At 56.4% G+C, this 21,738-nt stretch overlaps 1 protein-coding gene across 2 annotated transcripts in view; it reads left to right on the forward strand.

Annotated features, from left to right (window-relative positions):
• Nucleotides 1-4,664: 4,664 nt before the first annotated feature.
• HIP1 (huntingtin interacting protein 1) overlaps nt 4,665-21,738 on the forward strand; it is a 45,237-nt gene continuing 28,163 nt past the window's right edge. Inside the window, exon 1 of one of the 2 annotated variants that reach the window (XM_027704969.1) lies at nt 4,665-4,786. In XM_027704969.1, coding sequence (XP_027560770.1) covers nt 4,667-4,786 — 120 coding nt within the window. In that variant the 5' untranslated portion in view covers nt 4,665-4,666. Of the gene's footprint in view, nt 4,787-5,469; nt 5,701-21,738 lie in introns of those variants that run through there. The other variant, XM_027704968.1, reaches the window with a different exon arrangement.

Genomic DNA, 21,738 nt, shown 5'->3' on the forward strand with positions numbered 1-21,738 from the left:
TGTTGCCCTTGCACACTCTGCCTCCTGTTGTCACCAGCTGGTGGTACAGGGGACTGCAAGTCAGGACTTGCACGAATCTAGAAAACAGTGTTCCACGAGAGCACTGGTAGATGTGGGGTCGTGGAAATTATGGAATCACAGAACCATCAAGGTTGGAAGAGACCTCCAGCATCGAGTCCAGCACTGCCAAGGCCACCACTAACCACGTCACTGAGCATTACATCTGTATTTCTTTTAAACCCCTCCAGGGATGGTGACTCCACCACAGTCCTGGGCAGCTGTGCCAGGGCTTGGCCACTCCTTCAGTGAAGAAATTTTCCCCAGTATCCCACTTGAACCTCCCCTGGCACAACTCGAGGCCGTTTCCCAACCCCCACCTCACCACAACCTCCTTCAGGGAGTTGTGGGGAGGGAGAAGGTTTCCTGTATCATAAAGGGAAGACAGGGATAGACCCACAGCCCCTGCCCCATGCACTCCTCACGCTGCCCCAGGGGCAGCATAGGACTCCCACACCCAAGCCTGCACACCCCAAATCCTACACAATAACCCTTTCCTCTGTGATCCCGCTCTGGCAGCCAAAGCTGTCTCACAACAGAGAGGTAAAGGAAGAATTGGGAAGAATTTCCTCACAGAAAGGGTGATTAGACACTGGAAGAGGATGCCCTGGAGGTGGCACTCAGTGCTCTGGTCTAGTTGCTGAAGTGGTGATGGGTCAGAGGTTGGACTTGATGATCTCAGAGTTTTTCTCCAACCTTAACGTTTCTGTGAAAGCAAGTTTGCCTTGGGAGAGACCTGGGCTCTGTGGGATACTCCAGTTGGATCTGCTGCCTGTGCCAAGGGGAAGCTCTCCAGCAGATGGCAAGCACTTCCCACCCCCAGGTCCTGCTCCCAAGCTGAATTCTCACCTGCAGCCACCCCTGCAGCCCAAGGGCCCTGTGGGGTTCAGGTCTTCTCCTGCAGATCCATGTGGAAACCTGCTCAGCTTTGCTTTTGAATTCTTGGACAAGCAGAGGCAGCTGCTGAAGCTGCAGTGCAGAAAACACATCAGGCGATGTTTTGGGGTTACAATTCTCCTGGGCAAGCAGGAGACCTCACCAGGACAGAGGTGAGGGCCCCATGGACAGCAGTCCCCTCCAAGACCCTCTCCCATCCCAGGCTGCTCTGCCTCCAGTGCTCTCCCAGGTTCTGCTCCAGGATTGTCCCTGCCCCATGGAGCAGCCCAGAGGTTCTTTGGGAGCATGAGCAGCCAAAAACTCAGCAGCAGCATCTGGTTTGCCCAAAACATTCAAAAACTGAGATCAAAGATGAACACCCCTCCACACACACATCTCCTCCTCCTGGCACACTCCTTGCTCCTCAGGGACCCTCCTGCCAGGTCTGGACCATCACCCTGCCACCAACCTGCCCTCCAGGTGGGCACTTGGGCTCAGAAGGTGTTTTTATCCCAGGGTCTGAGCAAATCACCCCATCACCAGGGCAGGGATGTGTTTGGGGCTCAGGATTGGGTTTGTGGAAGGTTTGTCATGGCCACTGCCCTCCCTGAGGGGCTTTCCAGATGTGCCCCCTCAGGGGACGGCTCATCTGCTGGGGTGGGATCAGGACATTGTGCCTTGGGGTTTCCAAAGGGGCTGTTGAAGGGATTTGGGATCCATTTTTGAAGGGGATCCATTTTTTCCCACCTCTGGAGGGGGAAAGGAGCAGGATCTTAGCTCAAAGCCATGTGCCCTGGCACAGCCAGCGGGATAACAGAGGGAGGACTGTGGAACTCTCTGTGCCTCTGTTTTCCTGCTGGAACAAGGGGGGTCTGTGCTCTCCCTGAGCCCAGGCCAGTCCCAGCAGCACCCTGGGACTCTCCCAGCTCTCACTGGGGAGGGGGTTGGAAAAGGAGCCTTTAGCTCCCAGTCCTTGGGAAAAGAGCATCCCTGGGCTCTGGGCAGGGCCCGAAGCCACTGCAGTCCCTTCTGGCCCCTCTCCTGCCACTTCTCCTTCCCTTTGGCTGCAGGTTCTTTCTGAGGCTGTCCTGGTGGAGCAGGAGATGTACACAGGAGCCTCGGGGCATGAAGGATGCCCCCTGCCCAGTCTGAGGCAGCACCTGAGGGGTGTCACACTCTGCAGAGCACTGGGCTGCCCAGTGTCCTCTCCATGTCCAGACCCGTGGTCTCCATCCTGCACAGGATACTCAGGTGAGGCAATCCAGGGAGCTACTGGAAGCAAGGAAGGTGACCATGCTCCCAAGCCCAAGCCAGACCCTCCTGCCCCAGGAATGTGACAGTGGGTGGGGAAGACAATGTCCCCACGCAGGCCAGACAGCCCCATGAGGGGCTCTCCCATCACCCTCCAGTTCAGCCTCCTGGGCAGGAGTAAGGACAGAGCACCAGAGCAGGTGAACCCCAGCCATGGCTTCCAAAAAGGACCTGCTAGCGGGGAAGAAGAGCAGAGCCCACCCCACCTCCACCCTGCTCACTTCCAGCTCTTCTCCATCATCTCCCAGTGGAACCTGAGGCAGAGGAACAGACCCCCCACAGGAACAGCTCTGTGCCTTCCCCTCTCTCAATGCCTGGAAACAAGGCACCCTCTCCCACTGGAAAACCCCCAAATCCTTGCAGAGCCCCACAGCACATTCCAGCAGAGGCACTGCATGGACTGGGCCAGCCCAGGGAGGTCTGACCTGCAGCCCATGGGCTGGATCCCGGCTCCATCCTGTTCCAGCCGCTTCCTGGAGGAGGCAGGAGCAGCTGGGAGAAACATCCAGGTGCGGTCCTCTGCTCCTGCCCAGGTCCCACAGTGGGCTCTGAGCCCTGGACAGGGAAGAGGAGGATGTGACTCTGCTCTTCAGCAAGAGGGGGCAGCTAAGACAGGTCTAAGCCTCGTGGTCCCTCACTGTGGGGTTCAGGGGCAGGATGCTCCATGCTGGGTAGAGGGTGGGAGAGGTCCAGATCACAAAGCCCTCACTGTCCTTTGTCCAATGCCCTCCTTTCCTCCATCTCTACTCAGCAGTGACTTCATTTCTTCAATTATTAATCACCTTGCTGCAATAGTAGCTGAATTAAGCCCATCAAACCTCCCCTGGGAGCAGCCCCAAGGAAGGAGGCAGCTTTCCAGACAGTGCATTAGGGAGAGGGCAGACAGGGAGTCCAGACAGTCTGGGGTGGGAGAAACGCCCTCGCTGCTCCATGCAGGCCATTTCCTGGCAGCTGGGATCTGATATCCCAGGCACAGGGAGCGGGAAGGTCCAGGATGCAAACAGCCCATCCCACACCCCGCTGGGCAGCGCCAGGAGGGTCCGGTGTGGTAACGATTTCAGCTGAAAAATAAACCACAAGAAAAGAGTTCTGTTGGGATAATTGCTTGCACAAGAGCTCCTGACAGCTCACATTCCAAACAGCTGCTCCCAGATTGCCCCATCTCCCTGGCAGGGTTTTCCACAGTTCCTCCCCACCTGGAGCAAAGACATATTTTTAAGGATGCAGGAACCCAGCTGGCACCACTCCAGCACAGCCCCTTCACCATCTCTGGGGACTCACTGGGGAGCAGACTCAGGGCTTTCAGTCTCTTCACAGAAATACTGATTTGTCCCAGTTTTGCAGAAATGTTCCAAGTGGGAAATTCACCTCTGGAGTGGGATGGGATTCCTGGTCAAAAACAACAGGAGCCAGCCAGAGTCCAGCAATTCACCAGGCTGAGAGAATCATAGAATCATGGAATGGTTTGGCTTGTAAGGAACCTTAAAGCTCATTCCACCCCCTGCTATGGGCAGGGACACCTTCCACTAGACCAGGTTGCTCCAAGCCACGTCCAAGCTGGTCTTGGACACTCCCAGGGATGGGGCAGCCACAGCTTCTCTGGGCAACCTGTGCCAGGGCCTCCCCATCCTCCCAGGGAAGAATCTCTTCCCAATATCCCATCTAACCGCGCACAAGTGATAGGTGACAGGACCAGAGACCCCGGCCCGGATCAGGTTATGCCGTGTCACTCCGGGCCGGGCTATGGGTGGACAAGGGGCCGCGCCGAGCCAGGCCCAGCCGTGCAGGCCGCACGCACAGCCTGTGGGACCCCCCCCGGTCTGCGGACCCAGAGGGCTCAGCCGCGGCTCAGAGCCCTTCGGCAGCGGCCTCCGAGCCCCCCGTGCCCGACGAACCCCGCGGGGGTGTCCCGGGCCCGGCCGAGCCCGTCCCGTTGCATCCCGTTGCATCCCGGCCCGTCCCGGCCGGGACGGTACCGAGCGGCCCCTCAGAGCCCCCGCCCACCGCCGCCAGGGGGCGCCGCTCACGGGCGGGGCAGGGGCGGGGCCGCGCGGGGTGAGCGGCAGGAGGGAGGGCCAATCACAGAAGGGAACGGGCGCGGGGGCGTGGCCACAGCCTTGCTAAGGACGCGCGGCCCATGGGCGGGGCGGAGGGCGGGGCGCTCTCAGGGGGGCGGGACCTGGCACTGAGTGGCGTCCAGCTGCACCAATGAGTTTGGCGAGTGCCCGAGGCCCCTCCTGAGTGGCAGCGCAACCCACCAATAATAGTCAGGAGGCGGGGCGGCGGGCGGGGCCAGTGGGGCGCGGGAGGTGCCTCTGGGGGCGTGTCCCGCGGTGAGTGGCAGGTGGGCGGGCCAATGGCGCGGGGCCCGCGCGGCGGCGGCGCGGAGCGGGGCCGGGGCGGCGGCGGGTCCGGGGCCGCCATGGACCGCGTGAGCAGCACCATGAAGCAGGTGGCCAACCCGCTGCCCAAGGTGCTGAGCCGGCGGGCGGGCGGCGGCGGCGGCCTGGAGGCGGAGCGGGAGAGCTTCGAGCGCGCCCAGGTGCGGGCGGGGCGGGGGATGCGAACGGGCGGGGGGTGAGTGGTGAAGTTCCGAGGGGGCGTGTCTGGAGAGGGGGGAGTGGTCTGTGTTCGAGGGCGTGGCCTGACAGGTACCTTGAGTTAGTTCAAGGGGCGGGGCTTGGTTGAGTGGGCGGGGTTAACACAGGTAGGCGCGGCTTATCGGAGTGGGCGGGGCCAGCCCAGGTGAGCAGGGGGCGGGGCCAGCTTGGGTTACCTGGCAAGTAACCCAGGTGTTGGCACAACTGGGCGTGGTTTTGGGAAGGGGGTGGAGCTTGTGTGGGTGGGCGTGTCCCTCCCAGGTGAGCTGGGTGGGCTCCGGTGGGCGTGGCTGCCTCAAGTGGCTGCGGATTGGCGGGGTGGGTGTGGCCACCTGGCCCCGCCCACCAGGGGGGCAGTGGGTCACCATGGGGGGGACAGCGACGGGGACCCTCGGGATGCTGTGGCTGAGCCCGGGGCAGTCTGGGGACATCGCGGGGGATGGACCCCCAGTCCAGCCCAGCCCAGCCCAGCAGGGCCTGCTCAGCCCAGAGCCCCCACCAGCGGTGCTGGGGACACCCACCCGCTGGCCTGGACACCGGGGTGGGGACTCTGAGCCCAGCCACAGCCGGGCATTGTGCCCAGGCCGGTGCCACCCTGTCCTTGGAGCCGCCCTGGGGACACACAGCCTCTGTGTCCGCTGGCTGTGGGGACATGGAGTGGCTCTGTGACCAGTGGGATCTGCCACACCCTGCTGGGTCCTCCCAGAGAGCTCTGGTGCCACTCGGGGGCAGCGGACAGGGGCTGTCCCTGTGTGTGGCTCCCAGGAAGAGGAACCAATGTGTTGAAAAGCAGATGGAGTTTGCTCCTCAGCAGCATCCGGAGTGTCCAGATGGGGCCTTCCCACTCATCACCCAGGTTTTAGGTGTCCCACAGGGAGGGGAAGGTGGCAGCAGAGCTGGGGGAGCAGCGGGGGTGCTTTGGGGGAAAAAAGTGGTGGTTTGGGGAAAGGACGTGCTGGGAAGCCTGGACAAGGCTTGGGGGGAGTGGAGAGGGAGGGATGGCAGCAGGAGGAGATGGGGACGCCTCAGCCCTGCTCCGTGTCCAGGGATGGAAAGTTCTGGTGGGAGAGGAAGGGAGACTGAGGCAGGACCAGTGGGATCAGACCTGGATGAGCCCAGAGTGGGAACAGCACATGGGGGATGAAAGTAAAGCCCAAGGATCAGGTCTGAGCGGGTTTTGCAGGAAGAAAACCCAGCAGGGTGTGAGGCTGGACAGGGATCACACACAGGGCTCTGCTCAGGTTACCTCAGAAATCCATTATTTATCCAGAGTGCTAAAGTGGGACTGGTTTGCATATGGAGCCTTCCTGCTCCTTGGATCAGCCATGGGATGTCTGGAGTTCCCAATGAGCTTCCCAAGACCTGCTGCTCCCTGGGAAGGGCTGAGCTTGGCCCCCACCACTTCTCCCCACATCCCCACGAGCTGCATTTCATCTTCCCCATCAGATTCCCAGACTAATCAGCGTGTCCCTGCCTGGCTTTTCCTTCTTCTCTACTTCAGCTCCATGCAATTCCTTTTCTCACTCCATTTTTTATCCCCCCCCTCCCTTGTTTTTCGGTAATTCTCTCTTTCTCTCCAGTTTAGGGAACTTACCGGGCACCCCTTAGGTCTTGGTCATCCAGTTTTTGTCCAACTTCTTCTTTTGGAGGTTTTTTTAGAGCAACTTTGTGGGTTTGGGTTTTTTCTTTTCGAAAGTGACTTTTCTTGAGAAAAGTTTCAGCTGTTAAACGGTTTTAAAATGAAGATTTTTAACCCATGTTTCTGCGTATACAGACTCCTTCCCTCCTCCACTCCAAACCACAAAGCCTATTTTGGGCTAAAAGAGCCCAAACAGGCAGAAACTGTGTCCAAGGGGGCTTTTGGGGAGCCTGAGGAACACTTGCTTGGGTTGGGAACACCCGATTTATGGGGTCTGAGCACCCTACAAAGCTCAGGTGGTGGTGGGACACCCCAGTAGTGGGGAGGTGTGGTGGTGAGGAGCTCTGGTGGTGGTGGGACATTGTGGCGGTTGGATGCTCTTATGGTGGTGGGATGTTCTGGTAGTGGGACACTCGTGTGGTGGTGGGAAGCTCTGGTGGTGTTGGGAAGCTCTGGTGGTGGGATGTTTCCAAAGAGGTTGTGGTGGTGAGATGCTCTTATGGCAGTGGGACATTGTGGTGGTGGAACGCTTCCATGGTGGTGGGATGGTTCCATGGTGGTGGGATGCTCTGGTGGTGAGATAGTTCCATGGTGGTGGGAAGCTTCCAAGGTGGTGGGAAGCTTCCATGGTGATGGGAAGCTCTGGTGATGATGGGAAGCTTCCGTGATGGTGGGAAGCTCTGGTGATGGGATGTTTCCAAGATGGTGGGATGTTTCCAAGGTAGTGGGATGTTCCCAAGGTGATGGGATGCTTCCATGATGGTTCCATGGTGCTGTGATGCTTCCATGGTGATGGGAAACTCTGGTGGTGGTGGGAAGCTTCCGTGATGGTGGGATGCTTCTGTGGTGGTAGGAAGCTCTGGTGGTGGGATGTTCCCAAGGTGGTGAGCCCTTCCATGGTGGTGGGACCTTCCATGGTGGCTGTCACGTTGCACGACATCTCTGCCCTGACAACATCCATCTGTTGGGTTGGGGACAAATGGGAATAAACTTCCTGGTGGCCTCTTTTCTTCTCCCACAGCTGATCAAGTGTCTCAGTTTTCCTGAGATGTGAGAACCCTGAGGACATGTCCCACCATGGTGTCCCCGTGGTGCTGTCCTTGCTGCCTCCTGGGTGGGAGCAGCTCGGGGAGAGCTGTGGACACACCCAGGGGCTCCCCTTGTCCTTTCCCATCAATGCCAACAGTTTTCATGGGAAGTTGAGCAACAGGGACACCAAATCCTGTGGTTCAGGGTCCAGCCCTGCCATGAGGGGATGAGTGTTGCAACAACTGTCCCCCTTTTTTCTGGTGATTCACCACCACTCATCGCCCCAACCACATTCCAGTAAATCTTTGGGCAGAGCAAAGGTCTCCAAGAGGAGAAAACCCACCAAAAGTGAAAATTCTGCCATATTTTAAGATAAATATTTTTATTTCCTGTGTTATCTGATGTTTGCATCCCCTCCAAGTTCTCCTGGGTGGATTGAGGGGCGTGTCCTGGTGTCGGAGCTCTGTAAGGAAGGTCTTCCTTGTTTAGATTGGAGCATGGGATCTTCCCTCCTTGGGTGTCCCTCCTCTTTCCTCACTGCAGTTGTCCCCAGCAGACATCCTTGTGCCACGATGGTGCCAAGGAGAGGAATTCCTTCTGGGCTTGGCTGGTTGGCAAAGACCAGATGTTGGGTCAAAATGGAGGGTCAAAATGGAGTCAGAAGGATGAAGGACTTCAGCAGGGCAGAGTGGATGCTCCCAAACTGTGCTGCTCCTTCCCTCCTGTTTTGGGCTGCCATGGGATATTTCCCTTCATTCCCACCTGGGACGTGGCCAGCAAGGCATCAGTGCAGGTGGAATTGCAGATTCCCAAAGGTGCTGCGTGGCATTCCCAAGCACCAGCTGGCCCCTGGAAAGCTGGAGGGGTGGGAAGGTCTCCTTCCTGCCCAGCTCAGCTGTTCCTGCTCCATTCCCTTCCCTCTTTTGTGAAACTGGAGAGAGGCCGAAGTGCTTGGACAGCAAAGATAAGGGAAGTGCCCTTGGAGTGCACTGAGCTCCAGTCCTTGTCCCTGCCCCTGTGGCTTCTGGGTGGAAGGGAAGCACCACGTTGTGGTGGTGTGTTGTCATCTCCTGGGCTGCAGAGCCACCAGCACAACTCTCCCTGTCTCCCCTGCCCCAAGCGCCGCTCCAGTGCCCGACCGTGCTCCATCAGGATCCATCCTGTCCCACACCATTGCAGTGCCCTGTCCAGAGGTCCCAGGGAGGAGGACATGATGTGCAGACAGTGCCTGGGGTTGTGGAAGGGGACAGAAATTCCATGTTTGTCCCCCAGAGCTCGTGGCTGCTGGGGCTTTGTGCCAGGAGATGTGGCTGCGTGCCCAGCACGTCCCTGTGCCACAGGGACAGTCCCAAGGGTGATCTGTCCTCATGGTGTGAGCGCTGGGAGAAGACACTTCTTTAAAATTCCTGCAGAAAATCTAAAAAACTTGCACTTCAGCCTCTTTGGCTGCTTCTGGGAACGTCATGGAGAAGCAAAGGGAAACAGGGAACACTTGGGCTGCCACAGCCACCACCAGCTCTGGCACATTTTCACGCTGAGTCCTTGGGACTGCGTGCAGCAATAAAAGCCATTTATGACTCAGAAATGTCCCTGGAAAGACATATTTGCAGCAGAAGGTGATTGTTGTTCTGGCTGCATCCCCACTCCTGCCATCAGCATCCCCGAGGTGGTGCTGGAGGTGTCAGATCCTCCAGCTCAGGGATTCCTAGTGGGAAGGTGTGACACGTTCCTGGCAGGGCACAGCTGGTGCTACATCTCCCCCCGATGGTTTTTAAGGTCCTGGGTATCCGTGAGCAATCCCTCAGGGGCTGCAAAGCTGTTTTCCATCCTGCTTTGCTGCTGGAGGAGCCCTCTCAAAAGTCAGGAACAGAGAGACGATGCAAAAGAAGGAGAAAAAGTATCAGCTACACATGAAATAGATTTGTTTTTCCTGCCCTGGTATTGGTTAATAAATCCTTTTCATGTGGGAACCAAACTTTCTCACAGCCAAGTGCAGGTTAAAAGCAACTTTGTGCCCATCCCGTTGCTGCCATGGGCTGTGCCATCTCCAGGCACCTTTGCAGCCCCACTAATGCAATTAATCCCTTTCTCCTGTCATTTGTATCATTGGGAATATGGCCCTGTATGTCCCACCCAGAGCAGCCCTGCTGGTTTCAGACCTGACCCAGCTCAGTCCAGCTCTCAGTTGTGGAGGAAATACCATTTTACTACTGAAAAAAAACAATTCTTGTGGTTCGGATGCTGCAGCCTGAGGCAGCTTTTGCCAAGAACTTCAGTTCTTACACAGGAAATGAGGCTCCTTTCAAAGCACCAGAGTGGGGCTATATATATACAGCCTCTCCAAAAAGATATTTAAGGAAACATATTGACACTGGCGAGAACGGGAAAAAATAGCTCCTGGCTGCGGGGAGCGAGGGCTGGAGGCAGCTGAGCCCATCCTGGGGGAGTAGGTGATACAGGGGATTAATTCATGGCTCTTTCATCTCCAGGAAAAGGAGCTCCTGGGCTTTGTGCTGTGTGAACCCCCCGTGCTTTCGGTCTCCTGGCTTTTGATGGGAATTAGAGGTGCTGGGGATTGATTCAGCTTCGGCGCTGAAGAAATGAGTCATCTCGTGTCTTTTCAGCGAGTCCCTCTTAGGAACTTATTTCCATCCCCAGGGAAAGAAAATAATTTGTCTTGTACCAGATTGGGGGCTGCTTTTCTCGTTAGTGCAAGCTGGGGTGGAGGGGTTTGGGGGTTTTTTTAGATAGATGCAGAAATAGCTGAGATTTTTAATGTGGGGATGGACTCTGGGAGCGGCTGAGCCTCAGGAGGGTGAATAGGTTTGATGCCTAATAAGTTTGGGGCTGGTCCAGCTGGGAATGTGATGGTTTTGGACCACCAAGTGACAAGGGGGGACCTTGTCCTGAGTCACACCAGAGGCTGGGTGGGAAGACAGGAATGATGGGGGTGTTGCTGCCCCAAAACCCCTTTGCCCCTCACTCGGCACGTGCTGCCCACCGAGTGTCCTGTGCTGAGGGTGCAGGGGGGGCTCTCCCTGAAATTCATCCTGTTTAACTCCATCCTCCTGAAGATTTGGGGAGAAACAGCCAGGAAGGCAGGGTTTTTTAACAAGTTCCCAATGAGAGGACTCTGCAGTGAGTGTGATCCCCTCCACCAGCACCAACCGTGACCCCTGAGCCCAGGGAAAACAGTGGGGAAGGGACAGTAGGATGTGGGCACCTGCCACAAGGAGAGGGTGGCACATCCCAGCTTTGCTGTCCCGAGGGAAAAATACCTTTGGACAGGGGCTGGAGGTGTAGGAGGGACAATTTTGCCTGAAGATTGAGAAACCAAGGAGAAGGTGCCCGTTGCAGCTGCTGGTGCATCATCCCATGGGTGCGACACGGGCCAGGCTGAGCATCGCCTGCCCCAGCACCACCCGGCCCATGGCACCCAAATTCTGTGCCCACCCTCATCCTGTCTGGCACCATCTGGCACATGGCACTGCAGCACAAGCCCCAGGACCCAAATTCAGTGCCCACCCTCACCCCATCGCCCACCGCTGGCTCCGGCCCCTCTGAACCTGGTCCCACAGCGGCCCAAGGCTGGAGGAAGGGCTGGATCCTGGCCCTCAGCCCTGCCACCAGCTTGGCTGATTGATTTTGCACAGTCACCAAGTGAGGAAACTTCCTGGGGACAGGCTGTTCCCCGGGTGGCAGCGGGAGCAGGAGCACAGCCGGTGTTTGAGCCCGGATGTGCAAGTCCCAGCCCACAGAGTGACTAATTATACATTGTGTGTGTTCCGGGCTAATTGCGGGGCAGGGAAAGTGATCCCAGCTCCACAGGCTAGAGGGGAATTATTTCTCACTTGTTTTCTCAAAGGTATATGCAGACATTTAATACTTTATTATGGACTCACAGAGTGGGTTCAGTTGGAAGGGGCCTTTAAAGGTCATCTCATGCCAATCCCCCTGCCATGGGCAGGGACACCTTCCACTAGCCCAGGTTGCTCCAAGCACCGTCCAACCTGGCCTTGGACACTTCCAGGGGTGGAAGTTCAGAGCAAGTCCAGAGGAGGCCACAAAGATGCTCCAAAGGCTGGAGCCCCTTTGCTCTGGAACCAGGCTGGGAGAGATGGGGGTGTTCACCTGGAGAAGAGAAGGCTCCAGGGACACCTGAGAGCCCCTTCCAGGGCCTAAAGGGGCTCCAGGAGAGCTGGAGAGGGACTTGGGACAAGGATGGAGGGACAGGACAAGGGGAATGGCTTCCCACTGCCAGAGGGCAGGGTGAGATGGGATATTGGGAAGGAATTCTTGGCTGTGAGGCCCTGGCACAGTTGGGCAGAGAAGCTGTGGCTGCCCCATCCCTGGAAGTGTCCAAGGCCAGGTTGGATGTGGCTTGGAGCAACCTGGGCTAGTGGAAGGTGTCTCTGCCCATGGCAGGGTGGTTGGAATTGGGTGAGCTTTAAGGTCCCTTCAAACCCAAACCATTCTGGGATTTCTAGGATTCTCTGATTTTTTTCTGGGATTCTGTGCTGTGTGAGTTCAAACTTTCCCTGTGCTCTTTTAAGAGTCCCAGTGGACCACGACTGCTGAGGTCTCCACACTCATGACATCCCATTTTCTGGGCTCTCAGGAGGAGGGACAATCCCTGGGTGTCCCTGGTGTTCTGGCACGAGCACCTTGCAACATCATTACAAAGCCCTGTATTCCTGTTCACCTCCGTGTGAACATGATGACTGGAAAACACGATTTTCCAGCCAGCATGTGCTAATTAAAATAAACCACAATGCCATGTGCTCTCTCCAGAGCGTTGAGCTGCTCTCATCCGTCTTTTATTCCAATAAAACAGACAAATTATAACAATAAACAGCAAATCTCCAGCCTGGCCCTGGCGAGAGAAGCTGTTTCTCTCAAAGTGTCCCTTTCTCTGGTGGAATTCCCTCTTTCCTGCATGGAGAGCATTTGACGTGCCCTCCACTGGCACAGCAGTGAGGGCCGAGGAGCTGCACTGCCCCAGCAGGACTGGGGTCACTTGGCAAAGAGGTGAAGGTCAGAGAAATCCAGGCAGGGAATGCTGGACCACTGGAAGCCCTCTGGGAACAGAAACCCAGCTGCCACCAGCCTTTGGGTCAGCACTTGGGGCGGCAGGACCAAACACCCACCCGGGAAGGGCACAGGCTGATGGTGTTAAATTGGGATTTATTGTCATCACATGGAGCTGGCCATCAGTCAGACCAGGTAAAAATAGCATCTAAATTATGGAAGTCCTGGAATAAAACATCCACAGCTCAGCAGGGTTTTGTTAGTTTGCTCCACAGCCAAGTACAAAGGGTCTTCTCCAGCTCAAGACTCAACTATGGCACATTTGGGCAACCTGGTCCCCCTCACTACCTGAGTTTCATGACCAGGTCATCAAACCAGCCTGGCAACCTCCCTAGGAGATGAATAAAGCTGGAGGAGCTCTGGAGCTGCCTGATACCACAGTCCACAACTTTTCCAGCCACTGGAATGGTGTGTTGGTGGAAACAGAGGATGCAAAGGCACCTGCTGGTGGGAGCACCAAACCAGTATGGCCAAGGGGCAGGAGGGGATCAGTGAGTGAGTGCTGAGTTTTGTGGAGGGCACAGGCTCCAGGACACAGCTGATGGACACACCCGGACCAGCCCGTGGTGGGGATTGGGGCTGTGTAAGAGCACCCTCTGTGCTGGCCTGAAGATGTTGTTGGAAGCCATGGCCAGGGCCAGAGGCTGCAGCAACCCCACAAAGCTGAGCCCATCCTCATGCCACACCACCAACCAGGACCGTAGCCAACCCTCAGGACATGCTCTCCATTGGTGTGAGGCTTGGCAAGCTGGAGAAATGTCCCACCAAAGAAGAGATTGAAATTCTGCAGTGACAAGAGGCAGCTCCGTGTGCTGAGAGGGTGTTTTAAACAGTGGGTTTAGCCTGGAGGACCTTTAAAGATCATCTAGTCCCAGCCCCCTGCCATGGGCAGGGACTCCTTCCTCCAGGATCAGGCATCTGGGCATGGAGGGCTCTGGGAATTGTTGCACGGAGCAATTGGCATCTTCTGCACAAGCCAGATGTGACCCTCAGATCCCCAACCTGATCCTGGGGAAGCCACTGTTCATCCAGGTGTGGGCTAAATGCAACCTCTGCATCCCACTGAATAAAGCAGGGATCAGCACTCCAGCATCTCCATGGGCTTGGCAGCAGGTCACACTGGTTGATCCATGGGCACTTGCTGATCCATGGGCACTACAGAATCACAGGATTGTTTGGACTGGGAAAGACCTCCAAGATCATCGAGTCCAACCTGTGACCGATCACCACCCAGAGCACTGAGTGCCACATCCAGTCCTTCCTTGGACACTTACAGGGATGGGCACTCCACCACCTCCCTGGGCAGCCCCTTCCAGTGCCTGAACACCCTTTCTGTGAAGAAATTCCTCCTGTTGTCCAACCTGAACCTCCCCTGGAGCAGCTTGAGGGAGATGTCAGCTTGTCCTGTTAGTTTTTCTTTTTGTCCTGAACTGTGTCACCAAGCCTGCCATCTTCAAGTTGCTCCTTGTGCACCACCCAGTCCAGCTCAACCCTTGGAACTGCTCAGGAGGAAAGTCCCACAGCACCAGTTGTGTGTGTGGAGATTTTCCAAGGCCTTAAGGCAAAGCTGAAGTGGAGGTAGGGCAAGACTTTGACTTCCTCGGTGTTGAAGAAGTCAGTGTAGGTGGGAATGGCTCCCCCAGAAGAGGTGCATCTTCTGCACTAAGTCAATGAAGCCATTGAATAACTCATCTCTCCTGGTGGAGCCATTCCCAGTCTGTGACCTGGTGGTGTTTTTCCAGCCAGGAATGTTTTGTGCACTTCACAAACGGGAACGAAATGTTCCGACAGTCAGCAAGGTTTGGCTGCTTCCACTGAGGTAAATACTTGTCTGGAGAGGGCAAAGGTGGGTATTCCTGAGCCTACCGAATTTTATGGTCCCCTGGAACTCTCCCAGTCCATCATGTCCTGCTGGGATGTGTGGAGGAGGTGTTGGGTGAGGCTGTTAACCCTTTCACCAGCCTGGGAATGGGGAGCTGCTTTTTGGTGAGGCTCCTTCCTCCCCGTGATCCTGGGGGACCCTCCATGCCCTGTCCCTGCTCTCCCTGGTGCCTGTGGTGAGCCTCCCAAGTACAGGCTTGTGTTGGGGTGATGGGTGGGGTGGATCCTGGACCTTCACCTCCTCACACAGGAGGTGTTGGGAGGTGGTGGGATGCCCTGGGACACAGCACAGCCAACATTTCAGTGGGTGGGATCCAGCCTGGAATTTCTGCCAGCCCGCCCTCCCGCTCTGGGGGCACCTCCAAAGGTGGGTTGAGCAAGACCTTCTCCTGGTTTCACCTCTCTCCTGCCCTCAGCGGGAGGACACGCTACTCCCTTGTTTGTCTTCCCAGCTCTTGCAGTCCCACTCCAGCTCTTTTTATAGCTCAGGAAGAAGTGCCTTGAGTTTCTGAGTCGTCTGGGAGGCCAAGCACACAGGGAGGAGTCGCAGCTCGAAATAGGGCTGTTCTTTCCCTGCATTCCACATTGATTATTTTTTTAGCTGAGATGTCCAAATTTGAAGAGTCCCATTGCCGCAGGCACTGAGCTGGGAACCATCTCCTGCATTTTTTCCATCCACATTGGGTCTTCTTTCTCCTTTGCCTTATTCCCAGTGCCCTCACACCAGCTGCTGAGCCTCCTCAGGATGGTTTTCCCAGGGAATGGGGTCTGTCAGCCCTGCCTGGGTGTTCTGTAGCCCCCAGATTTCACCCCTCGGCACAGCTGGTTTGGCAGGAGAGCTCCCAGAATGCCAGCCAAAGGTGCAGGAATTATTAATGTCTGAGGGGTGGAGGAGCAACCAGGTACCTGCCAAAGCTTCTAGGTGGTGGGCAAAGAGCTCAGACTAAATATTCCTCAATTTCTGCCCACGGGGAGGGACGTGAAGCTTTGACAACCACGCAAATGAACTGGAGCAAAGAGAAGAGGAGGAATTGTTGGACAAGACCTATGGTTTCCAGCCCCTTAAAATTATCTGGGATATTGGCTGCAGTGCCAAGAGAGGGCAGTGACACGTGGGCAGAGCTGCCCTGGCACAGCATTCACAGCATCCCAGGGTCGGCTCCTCTCTCCCATGGGAGCGGGGTATAATTAACTCTGTCACCTCAAGACTTTTCCCTTAATACTTGGATACCATTTGAGGGCATACCCTGGCTGCAGTCTCCCCCTCTGAGAGTTTTTGTAGCACAGGACCATTTGGGGTCCCAGCTGCCACTTGTCAGTTGGCCTTCGTGGATCCACATGTGTGCAGCAGCATCCTGTGCCTGTGTGAGCTGGGAATGGGCCATACCTGGGAAAAAGAAATCTGGGATCAAATCTGAACCAATTCTTCTAATCAGCTATTGCATGGAAATGACAATTAGCCAGGGTGTCCCTGAACCGTCTGTTATTATTTTAACCCTTTTTTCTCCCTTTCTGCTGCGTTCACCAAATCTGGGAGCAGCTGCAATCCAGCTTCTCTTCCCATCAGCAGGGGAGAGAGATTTTTCACATTGTGGGAATGCCAAGAACTGTAATCCCTGTTGGGTGGGGTGAACTCTGCGAGCTCCTTTCTTCTGATAACAAGCACATTTTGGATACCCAATCCCAGCACCTTTAAGGGATTGTTTCTTTCCCTCTGCAGCGTGAAGAGCTGTGATTTCTGCTTGGGGAAAGAAGCAACATCCCATGAGCAGTGTGTGTAGCCATGGTGAGAGCTCCTGCTGCTTCTTCCCCTGGGTATTTCCATCTTTCCCAGCCCTGGAGGGTAAGGAGATGCTCAGCTCCTTCTGCAGCACCACAAAGCATCCCTGGGTGCTCCCACAGCCTGGGTGCTCCTGTACCTGGATGTTTGCTTCTACCCTGCCTGTATTCCCGGTGCTTGGGTGCAAAATGCTCTTCCTGCAGGAAACAGCATAGTGCAAATTCCCAGGGATTCTCCTCACATGGATTTGTTTCTCTGTGCCTCACCAGGGTTTGGCACAGGGACTGTGCTCAGTGCTCTCTGGTGTGTTTCTGGTAATATCAAACAGCAGATTTCCAGCCCATTTTTTGCTATTTATCCAAAAATCATTAAAAAAAATTAGTCCTCCTGATTCCCTGAATGCCATTGGAACATGGAGATTTTTCTCCACAGAAGCGCTGGGTGCAGCTCCCACAGTCCTCGGGCTGGTGCCTGGCTCAGCCATCCATGACCTTCACCCAGGACACTCTGATTCCTGTGGCTTTTGTGTCCCAGAGGATGGTTGTCACCTGCCAGCTCTCACAGGAGCCTTGTCCCTGTGTCACTGCACCCAACCCTGTCACCTCCCAGCACAGCTCATCCCTGGCAGGAGGATGCCCCAGGGGTGGTGAGGACCACAAGGACCAGGGTCCTCTGTGCTGGGTTGGCCTGGCAGTGTCTGACAGCTGCTGAATTGCTGGAAAAGAAGGAAAGTGGGTGTGTTTAGTGTCTCTTGGAGCTGATTCCTCATGTTTTGGTGTCCCATGTGCCTCTCTGACAGTGACACACACCCAGCATTGGGTGGTTGGCAGCAATAGCATTGTGTGTGCTCCGCAGGCTGGGATTTGTTGTGGAGAGCAGAGATTTCCCTCTCAGATTAAACACTCTGATTTCCTGAAACACCGTGGAAATCCCAGAGCTGCCCTTCCCTCTGCCCTGTGGAACTGTGGCAGGTTCAGCCCCCTGACACCCCAAGCCCAGCCCGTATTCCTGTGGCATCACACATGGGGGATGCCCCCCATTCCGTGGGGAAACAGCAGCTCCCAACACCAGAGGGGCTCCTGACAGACCTGCCTCTTGCAGCCTCTACATATTCCAACTGCCTCTCCTCCATTTTCCCCATCCTTCCAGGAGGCACAGGCATGTTTTCCACCGTGTTTAGGCTCTGGGTTCCCCCCTGGCAGAAGCAGGACAGTGCAGCCCTTCTCCTCGGGCTGGGTGAGCCCAAGGGCGTGTTGGCAGCGCTCCAGCTGGGAGCGTTTATTTCCACACAAGGAAAAAGAGGAAAAACAAATATTTGGGTCTCGGGAAGGGATCTCTCAGCCTGTTGCACGGAATCAGCCCCTGGTCGCTCAGCTCAGCCAGGCAGCGACAACACATGAGACACAGTTTCCTTTATGCTCCCGGGTTTTTTCCACCTCGGGCTCCACCCCGGTCCCAGTGGAGATCCCGCTCCAGCCCTGCCGGCTCCCCGGGCGCTCCCCACACCCCGCGGGCAGGCGGAGTGCCAGGGGCTCTGAGCCCAGCAGAGTCAGGGAGCTCTTTGCGGGAGCATCACCTGCAACGGGAGCAGCCACAGGCACAGGAGAGGTGTCAGACATGGGAACGTGGCCCACTGGGATTGTTAAAAGAGCACAAGGAGAGCTTGAACTCCCGTATCATAGAATCCCAGAATGGTTTAGGATAGAGGGACCTTAAAGCTCATCCAGTTCCTCCCCCTGCTGTGGGCAGGGACACCTCCCACTGTCCCAGGTTGCTCCAAGCACCATCCAGCCTGGCCTTGGACACTTCCAGGGATGGGGCCGCCACAGCTTCTCTGGGCAACCTGTGCCAGGGCCTCCCCACCCTCACAGCCAAGAATTCCTTCCCAATATCCCATATCACCCTGTCCTCTGGTAATTCCCCCTTGTCCTGTCCCTCCAGGCCCTTATCCCAAGTCCCTCTCCAGCTCTCTTGGAGCCCCTTTAGGCCCTGGAAGGGGCTCTCAGGTGTCCCTGGAGCCTTCTCTTCTCCAGGTGAACCCCCCCCAGCTCTCCCAGCCTGGCTTCAGAGCAGAGGGGCTCCAGCCCTTGGGGTTCACCCACGGGGTATCATCCTGGCACTGGTGCATGTGAAGGGATGCTGAGCAGGGAATCTGTGACATTTGGACATCCATTTGGTCCAACACTTTGCCCCTGGACTGAACTGGGCCCCTTGATCCCACCAGGTCTGCCAGGAGCAAGGCCAGCCCTCTGCCCCCCGGCAAACCTTCAGCTTTCCGGAGCCCAGGGCTCCACAGCCCTTCTGGAAAGTGGCTCTTTGGGAGACAGGGAGGTGGACAGGGAGCTTGGCAGCCGGGGTCAGGGACTGGAGAGCTGGGAAGTGACCTCTGACCCCAAAGCAAGCAGACAAACCTCTGGGAGCACTGGGAGGAGGCAGCAATGCTTCGAGCCGGCATCACCCACTTCTCTCCGACCTCTCCCTGCGACCATGTGGAGCTTAAATCTGAACATACTCCAGCCTGGAAACTGTCCCTGGGCTGGAAATTGTCCCCAGGCTGCAAATATGTTGCCTATTTCCTATAAATACTTCGGCCACTGCCCATCAGCCAGAGGCAGGCACAGCATCCACTTCCCTCAGACAGCACTGCTGCTCAGGCTCCAGGCAGGGTCTGGCCCCATGGGATGGGGTCTGGCCACGGGGAAAACATGTGCTGTGGCAGTTCCCAACCTATTGTATCTGGTGGTTTCACCTCAGGAGAGTTTGTTGCCCCTTCATTCCACGGCTGTGCCAAAGCTGTTCACTTTTGGGCTGGGTGCTGAGGTGTGTGTGCCTGTACTGGAGCATCCACACAGCTCCCTGCTCCCCTGTCTGGCTTTGTGTGGAAATAAAGCTCAGGAGAAGGCGTGGGAAGGTCCTGGGAGGTGGTTACAGATGCCTTGGCTGGGCACTGAGCTGAGCATTACACGTGGCATTGCCAAGATCTGTGGTCTCCATTCAAGGAGCAAACAAAAGCAGATAACTAAAGTGATTCCTCAAATGGGGCAATTCAAGGATCACCTAAGAGGTTTGGAGGTTCCAGAAGGACCAGGGCTCCCTGCGCTTTGGGAGAGGGAGGAAGGCACCTGGGAGCAAATGGTGAAGGTATTTTGGCACTGTGCTCCACGTGAAGCCTCAGCTCCCATTTATGAAAGTCTCCAGGGCAGAATCTTAGAGCTTCAAAAGGAAAGGGTGGGGACGTGTTTTATGGCTTCAAACTGAAAGAGAGCGGGTTTGGATTGGATATTAGGGAGAAATTCTTCCCTGTGAGGGTGGGGAGGCCCTGGCACAGGTTGCCCAGAGAAGCTGTGGCTGCCCCATCCCTGAAAGTGTTCAAAGCCAGGCTGAACGGGGCTTGGAGTGACCTGGGATAGTGGAAGGTGTCCCTTGGGGTGGAACTGGATGGCCCTTCAAACCCAAACCATTCTAGGATTTCTAGGATTCCCTGACTTATCAACCACCTTCTGAATCACTGGTGACACTGATCCAGATATGGAGGGGCTGCAAGTAGAGGAGGGGGGACAAATCTGGGGGCTGTTTATGGGGGTCAATGGCCCCACAGATGGAGAAAGATGCTGAGGGCGTTGATCCCTGCGACCTCTGGGGCTTGCAAGGAGCTGGGTGTCAGCAGAGCTCTGGCCCCTGTCAGCCCAGGGAGCAGCAGGATGAGCCCAGCTGAGGGTTCACAGTGTGTTGTGACCTTTGCTGACCCTGTTTCCTCCTCCTGGGTGGTTTCCTTGTCTCAGTGGTGTCAGCAAGGCTGACAGGGAGAAGGAACACTGCAGCCCTGCATTGTGTGTGTGCAGAGGAAGAGCCATCCCGGGGATCACAGGAGGATTCCCAGATAACCTGAAAGTATGGATGGGACTGCAGGGGACACAGGGGCACCTGCAATTGTGAGCAAGTGGCCATGTGAATATTGGCTGAGGTTAGGTGGGCAGGGTTACATCCCACTGCCATGATTCACCTGTGCCAGCCCCTCACCACTCTCCTGGTCTAACATTTCTTCCCCATGTCCAACCTGATCCCACCCTCATTTTAACCCCATTGTCCTGTACCAGGACCCCAGAGCTGGAGGCAGCTCCAGGGGGGTCTCAGGAGACACTTGGCTTTCTGGGCTGCCAGTGCACATGGCTGGGTCACATCCCATTTGTCACCCACCAGAATCCCCCAGTCCTTCTCCTAAGGGTGCTCTCCATTCCTCTATCCACCCCTCCATCCATCCATCCACCCCTCCATCCATCCATCCGTCCACCTCCACCCTCATCTATCCATCCATCAACCATCTACTGAATGGATAGTGGTGGAATCCCCTGAGTCACTGCAGAATCAGTGGATCCAGGATATGGAGGGGCTGCAAGTGGAAAAGGAAGGACAAATTTGGGAGCCTTTGATGGGGGTAAATGGCCCCATGGATGGAGAGAGATGCTGGGAGTGTTTATCCTCACAGACCTCCCCAGCCTGTGCTGGTATCAGGGATTGTCCTGACCCAGGTCCATGACCTTGCCCTTGGCCTGGTTGGACCTCATGAGGTTCCCATGTACCCACTGCTCCAGCCTGTCCAGCTCCCTCTGGATGCCCTCCCTTCCCTCCAGCCCATCCACTGCACCACTCAGCTCATTCTCACCCTTTCTATGACTTCCTAGGTGGAGAAGAGGAGCTTTATTGCTCCAGGTTTGGATGGGAGGATTTACCTGGCAGGAGGCTGAAGCAGCGAGGGGGGAGGATGCTGCTTATCCCGCCTCTCTCTTTCCCTCTTGCATTTTTAATCCCTTTGGCATTGCCTTGCTGCTCCCTGAGCTGTGCTCACCTCGGAGCAGCCCCGCTGAGCCGTGTTCCACGGGGCTCTGTGGTTGCTGTAACACCGACAGGGATGGATTGAACCAGCAGCTAAAAATACCCAAGGGTCGATCACGGACCCGGCGTTTGCTTTTTGATTGTTTTAAAGAAAATCTGTATATTGACAACACAACCAAGCTGCTTCCTGTAAAGGCAAGGGGATAATGGAGCTGGGCTCCCTGCCCACAGCCCGGGCTGGCAGCAGTGCCGGTTTCACCCACACCCCTGTGTCCCACAGGGATCATGTGCTGAGCCCTGGGAGCCCTTCATGGATCCCCTGCTCGGGGCCATGTGGAAGGGCTGCTCCTCTCCCAGCTCCCCGTGCTGGGCCAGTCATGGTGAGGAGCTGGGGGAGCTCAGCACTGAAATAACCCCTTGGCTAATCCTGCCTCCTCCTGCTTGCTCCTGCCTGCTCCTCCCCGCTCCTGCCCACCCCTGCCTTCTCCTGCCTCCTCCTGCCTCCTCCTGCTTGCTCCTGCTTCCTTCTGCCTCCTGCTGCTTGCTCCTGCCTGCTCCTCCCCACTCCTGCCTTCTCCTGCCTGCCTCTGCCTCCTTCTGCCTCCTCCTGCCTGCTCCTGGCTACTCCTGCCCACTCCTGCCTT

The sequence above is a fragment of the Neopelma chrysocephalum genome, unplaced genomic scaffold, assembly GCF_003984885.1.
Source record: "Neopelma chrysocephalum unplaced genomic scaffold, ASM398488v2 Primary Assembly neopelma1_299, whole genome shotgun sequence".
NCBI lineage: Eukaryota > Metazoa > Chordata > Aves > Passeriformes > Pipridae > Neopelma > Neopelma chrysocephalum.